This window comes from Heteronotia binoei, chromosome 2 (assembly GCF_032191835.1).
Source record: "Heteronotia binoei isolate CCM8104 ecotype False Entrance Well chromosome 2, APGP_CSIRO_Hbin_v1, whole genome shotgun sequence".
Classification (NCBI taxonomy): Eukaryota; Metazoa; Chordata; class Lepidosauria; order Squamata; family Gekkonidae; genus Heteronotia; species Heteronotia binoei.
In genome coordinates, this window is record NC_083224.1 from 145,926,101 (window position 1) to 145,932,100 (window position 6,000).

The 6,000-nt window shown below is 37.6% G+C and overlaps 1 protein-coding gene across 2 annotated transcripts in view; it reads left to right on the forward strand.

Annotated features, from left to right (window-relative positions):
* Positions 1–3,812, forward strand: part of CDC7 (cell division cycle 7) — a 32,252-nt gene extending 28,440 nt beyond the window's left edge. For both annotated transcript variants that reach the window (XM_060232173.1, XM_060232174.1), the window contains exons 11-12: positions 647–796; positions 2,305–3,812. In XM_060232173.1, coding sequence (XP_060088156.1) covers positions 647–796; positions 2,305–2,699 — 545 coding nt within the window. In that variant the 3' untranslated portion in view covers positions 2,700–3,812. The remainder of the gene's footprint in view (positions 1–646; positions 797–2,304) is intronic.
* Positions 3,813–6,000: the final 2,188 nt, after the last annotated feature.

Sequence of the window (6,000 nt, forward strand, 5' to 3'; positions counted from 1 at the left end):
TATGTGGAGTTCTGAACTGAGACAATTCTGCAAAGTTACGTGGCACAGAGTGGTAAAGCTGCAGTACTGCAGTCAGAACTCTCTGTTCATGACCTGAGTTCAATCCTGGCGGAAGCTGGTTTCAAGTAACTGGCTAAGGTTGGTAGAATGAGTGCCCAGCTTGCTGAGGGGGAAGTGTAGATGACTGAGGAAGCCAATGTTAAACCACCCCGCAAAAAGTCTGCCGTGAAAACATGAAAGCAACGTCACCCCAGAGTTGGAAATGACTGGTGCTTGCACAGGGAACACTACCTTTACCTTTCTTTTTTTTTTTACCATTTAAACATTTTGACAAGCATATTCTCTTCAGTATTGAGTTCTAAATACTAGCTAGTGCGGTGTAAAAGTGCATTGGACTAAGATCTAGCTATCATGCCATTGATTACATATGCAGTAAGGTTTGTTATTGGCTGTACCTTGTTAGTGGCACAATAATACATACATAGCTTTGCTTAGATCAGTAGTCCTTTCATATAAACTGAGCTTTTTCCTGAACTGGAACTATAAAATCAAATGTCTGAGCAAGTATATGTTAAAATCAACTTGTGATTTCCAGTGGAGAGAAAAATTACAGTTAAATGTTACTGAAGGTTTGTTTTAATTGCAGCAATTGACATATGGGCTGCAGGAATCATATTCCTTTCTCTGCTGAGTGGCCGGTATCCATTTTATAAAGCAAGTGATGATTTAACAGCTTTGGCACAGATCATGACTATTCGTGGATCCAAAGAAACTGTTCAGGCTGCTAAAACATTTGGTATGCAAATTTGTATTCTTTTTCATAATTAAATGTATGTTCATTCTGTTTGTAGTTATTAGTTTGTTTTCTACAGAGGATTCCACCCCCCAGATGCATATATAAGTTCATATAACATGGCACTAGAATTCTTTATTTTAAACACTAGAGACTATATCATTTTCACTGGTAAAAGAAGGAGGAGAGAGACCCTTCTTGAACACTGAAGATGCTGATGTCTGTGGGACTTGTTGGGCGTCATGGAAGCCTCACTAGTAGATCAGTTGCTATAGGGAAATGGGAAACGAATCAGAAATCTGGTAGGCTCAAAACATTTTGGATTTACACATTTTTTTTCTTCAAACAAATGTCAGCAGCTCAGTTAAATAATTATATTCCTATACAGGGCTTTTTTTTTGAGCAGGAATGCACAGGAACACAGTTCTGGCTGGCTTGGCATCAGGGGGTGTGGTTTAATATGTAAATGAGTTCCTGCTGGGCTTTTTCTACAAAAAAGCCCTGTTCCTATATGAAACATATATGAGAGCCATGGTGTAGCTGTAAGGAGTAGACTCTAATCTGGAAAACCAGGTTTGATTCCCACTCCTCCACATGAAGCCTGCTGGGTGACCTCTCAGAACTCTCTCAACCCCACCTACCTCACAAGGTGACCATTGTGAGGAGCGGAGGGGAAGGCGATTGTAAGCTGCTTTGAGATGCCTTAAGGTAGAGGGAAGTAGAATATAAGAACCAACTCTTCTTCTATATTATAAATTAAGTTCAGGATACATTTATGCACGATCAATCATGGCAAGTAACTGCACTGGTATTTCACACAAATAATACCTTCATGCATCAATATGTGTATTTATCAGCCGTTCTTAGTGTTTTAGAATCTGATTCCTAACAAAAGGACTCGAATAATCATGTGTGAACATTAGAGAGCAAGCAAATCGAAAATTGATTTACAAATGTATGAATGAAAATAAAAAGAAGCTAGGTGAATTCATCTGTTTAGTGTGTTTTAAAGTGGATGGTGTTCCCAGAACTTCATATTATCTTACAAAAGCACACAGTAAATTGCCTTTCTTTACCACTTCTTGTGTCCCAGTATAGGTAAGCATGCGTAGAAATAATGCCCTCGAGATGGAGAAGCTAGGACTCTAGCCATCTGTTCCAATATGAGGTGTTGCTGTGTTTAATATGGACTTGCCTCATGCCATTAGCTGTTTTGTGTTTTGTTGCAAAATAGTAATATGACAGATGCATATCCTAGCCATCGAGCTTCTATATAAAAGATGGCAGGGGAAACTCCCCAGCACAGGGCAGGGGAAACTCACAAAACAAAAATGCTACATTCCAGTGAAAGGTTGGAGGTGACAAATGAGCTGTATTAGTCAGCAGCTGTGTAACAGTACTTAACTTTAATGTGTGTGTGTGTAGTATGGGTCTCTGTATTAGTATTATTTATTTAGAAAACCACAGTTGCATGCTGAGTAAGAAACATTCTTTTCATGCTTTTCACACAGGAAAATCAATATTGTGCAGCAAAGAAATCCCAGCACAGGATTTAAGAAAGCTCTGTGAAAGGCTGAGAGGAAAAAGTATTAACTCTGATACTTCAACAGGTGATATACAGATCAACCCTTCTTGGAAACATACGTTACCCACTGAAATAAGCAATAGTTCAGAATTTGTGTCTCAGACGCCTCAACAGTACATCCAGTATCAGAAGAAAAACTGCCGTGAAGGCGATGGCATGAATGTTAGGACTTCAGAAAAAGCAGCTAATCTGAAAGGATGGGACAGTGTCCCTGATGAGGCCTATAATCTTCTTGATAGGCTGCTAGACCTAAATCCTGCTACAAGAATAACTGCAAAGGATGCCTTGCTCCATCCTTTTTTCAAAAATATGAAGCCATGAAAAGGCACTTAACTCATAATTTTCCTTCACTTACTGCATAGAAAAGTAGCACTAGAAGTATGTACCTTTAAATGAAATCATAGTCCCAACAGGGAACTTTGATTTCATTTATATGGCTTCATAACAGCATGTATCTTGCTGTAATTATAAAGCTCATCAATTATTAAACATACTTCTGGTGGAAGACTGACAACAGACTGTTTATTATCACATTTTTTCAGAATAATATACTTAATTGTTTCTGATACTGTTGTGCCACTGAGATATAGATACAAGCCTGTTTTCTGTGATCTGGCTGTTGAACATCTTAGATGGTACTATAACTCTTTGCACCCCAGAGCAAGGCAAATGAGGTCAGAATCAATCTGCCTGGAATTCTCTTGTCCCATGTGTTTATGACTCCTGGGAGTACAGCAGTTTCTGACATTCAAATATGCCTTAAATGGCTGGTCGGTATCTGATTGTGATAGAGGAAATTTTCATTCTTTAGAAACTTGAATGAATGTACTTTAATTGTTTGTACTTCCAAATTTGCAGATGTAACGTATTAATTAGCATAATAGAGAACTTGCACTGTTCACTGAAGGCAACTTGTGAATAAGGAATTTACATTGTTTCTCTCCATGTAAGAAACAGCTTTGAAGTTCTGGTGGCCCAAAGCAGTATGCTTGGCATACTCTCATTGTGGATGATGTGGAACAACTGAAAATCATAGCTGCTCTAGTGCATCATATTAACACCCAAATGTAAACTTATTTTTCCCACCAAAGTTCCCTTTTTCCTGTTAATTTAACTATTGAGGTAATTTTCATACCCAGGCACCCTGGTAGAATATGAATAGCAACTGAAATGGTCAAGATTTAAGGTATCCTGCAAAGGTTTCCACCTCTATAAACATTTGGTATCTGTACAGTTGGCTTGCATTATACTATATATATATAATTTCTTATGTAAAAAGAACCCTGTATATTTTGCCAGGGATTATCAACCACTTACTAATTGATTCTTTCCTATATGTATGACTGAATTATGTCAGAAATTTTGGTTTTACTAGAGTGGACAAAATAAGGTTTTGTTTTTCTAATAAAGATGAAATATTAAATCACATCAAAATATTGGGAGGGAAGGAATTTCTTCAGTAGAAATGTAATTTTTGTGTTGGTTTGTTACAGCTAAATAGACTTGTCGTAAATCAAAAGACAATTACTGTGTTAAGCCTACACAGACTTTGTAACAGAATATTATCATCCAGGTTCCAGTATTGAACTCTCTGGGTCTTATTTATAACTAAATGCATAAGATTGGACTACAAATTAGTTAAAAAGAGATCCTGCCTCAAACGTCCATTGCATTTTCTGTACCCATTGTACCTGGAAGGAAAATATTTTATTTAAGCTGCATTATGGCTTAATATTTAGCATCTCCGTTAAAAGGAAGGGGTGTTGTACAAACATGGTGTCAAGAGCAGGAACGCACAGTTCTGGCCAGCTTGGTGTCAGGGGGTGTGGCCTAATGTGCAAATGAACTCCCACAAATGAACTTCTACAAAAAAACCGTGTGCAAAAAAACCATGGTGATGTCAGGGTGTGTGGGCTAATATACAAATGAGTTCCTGCTGGGCTTTTTCTACAAAAAAAGCCCTGGTCAAGAGGATACTGTGGCCAACTTAAACATGATGCATCCTGGATCACAAATTATACATTCAGAGCACAAGGGACATATGTATGTTCAACTTTGGGTTAAGTGGCATTTTCCATTACAAAAATTAAAATGAGGACTAAAGATGCATCTTAATTTCCACATACAAAAACATTTCTGCTAAAGCTGTTATCATTCTTTGTACTGAGAAATAAGATATTTACACAATGACTTTCTCTGTAGTTGATCTTCAGTTATGAAGAGTTGTATATTAGTAGAGTTTGCTAAAATCCAACATGCACAACCCTTCTCTGAGATCAGTTTGGGAGAGAGAAAGCTCAAGGCTTTTCCTGACAGAGTATGCAGTTTTATTAAGAATGATCATTCCTGATGTAAGCTCATTTGACTGCTCAAGACTCATGAACAAGTTGACATACTGAACAAGATTCAAAGTTCTTTCTTTATAGGATAAAACAAACAAATGGTCAGGGACTGGTATTGCGGGGGGGGAGGTCAACCATTCTGTTCTTAAACATAATTCACTCTACCCTCTGTTTAGAGTATATTCCACATGGCTAAGAGAGACATAAAGAAAACAAACCTTATACATTAGACCAATGGGCCATTTAGTCCAGCATCCTGTGTCACACAGTGACTAACTAGTTCCTCTGGATGACCGGCAATAGGGCATAGAGACTGAGGCCTTCCCCTGATGTTGCCCCCTGGCTTTGCGATTCAGAGGATTAGTGTCTTTAAAGCTGGAGGTTCCCTTCTGTCCCCATAGCTAGCAGCCATTGATAGACTTATTCTCCATGAATCCACTTTTAAAGCTGTTTATTTCTGTGGCCATCACTACATCCTCTGTAGTGAATTCCACATTTTAATCACTCTCTGCAAGATAAGATGGCACCAGCCCTTGCTTACAGTTGCTTAGAGACCAGGAGGTCAAATAACAGATTTTGGGTAAGGGTGAAAATAAGGGAATGAACATTCTGAAATATAGCAGATCAGTCCACAGGATTACAGACCATTCAGGCTCACTAATCAAAGTTACCGTAGAGATCTTAAATTTTTGCTGCATTCTTAATGGTAAAATAAAATTCTCTAATATTTTAATTTTTGTCTATTAAAACAAGTATAACTAAACCACAAATACATCATTCACAAAGACCAGAAAACACACTAGACTAATATATCTTTCTTAATATTCTAGCAAACAGGCTACATCCTTGTTGATTTTTATTGTCTGTATCTTAAAAAAAAAAATTTCCAATTTCTCACGAGTCCTTATCCTTCTTTCTTAAAATAAAAAGCTGTTAAGTTTTCCTATCAGGTACATGTATCATGTCCACCTTAAATAGTCTTTAGTTGATTATTCCCATTTCCCACACACCAGCAACTTCAAAATTAACTTCTGGGCCACCAGTTCTGTGTGTTCCTACATTATATTTTTGTATAAAACAATATGAAAAACATGGAAGGTATTGTCCCATAATCTATATATATACTCCCTTCCAAAAAGGAACATTTTTTGACAAGACTATCACTACCTTCAGCAGAAATTTTATGTTGAAAATGCTTTGCAGCCACCGTAATTTAAATGCCCACATCTACACCAGCAGCAGAGTTTGTGCCATTCCTCCAGCATGTCACTGCAGTGCTC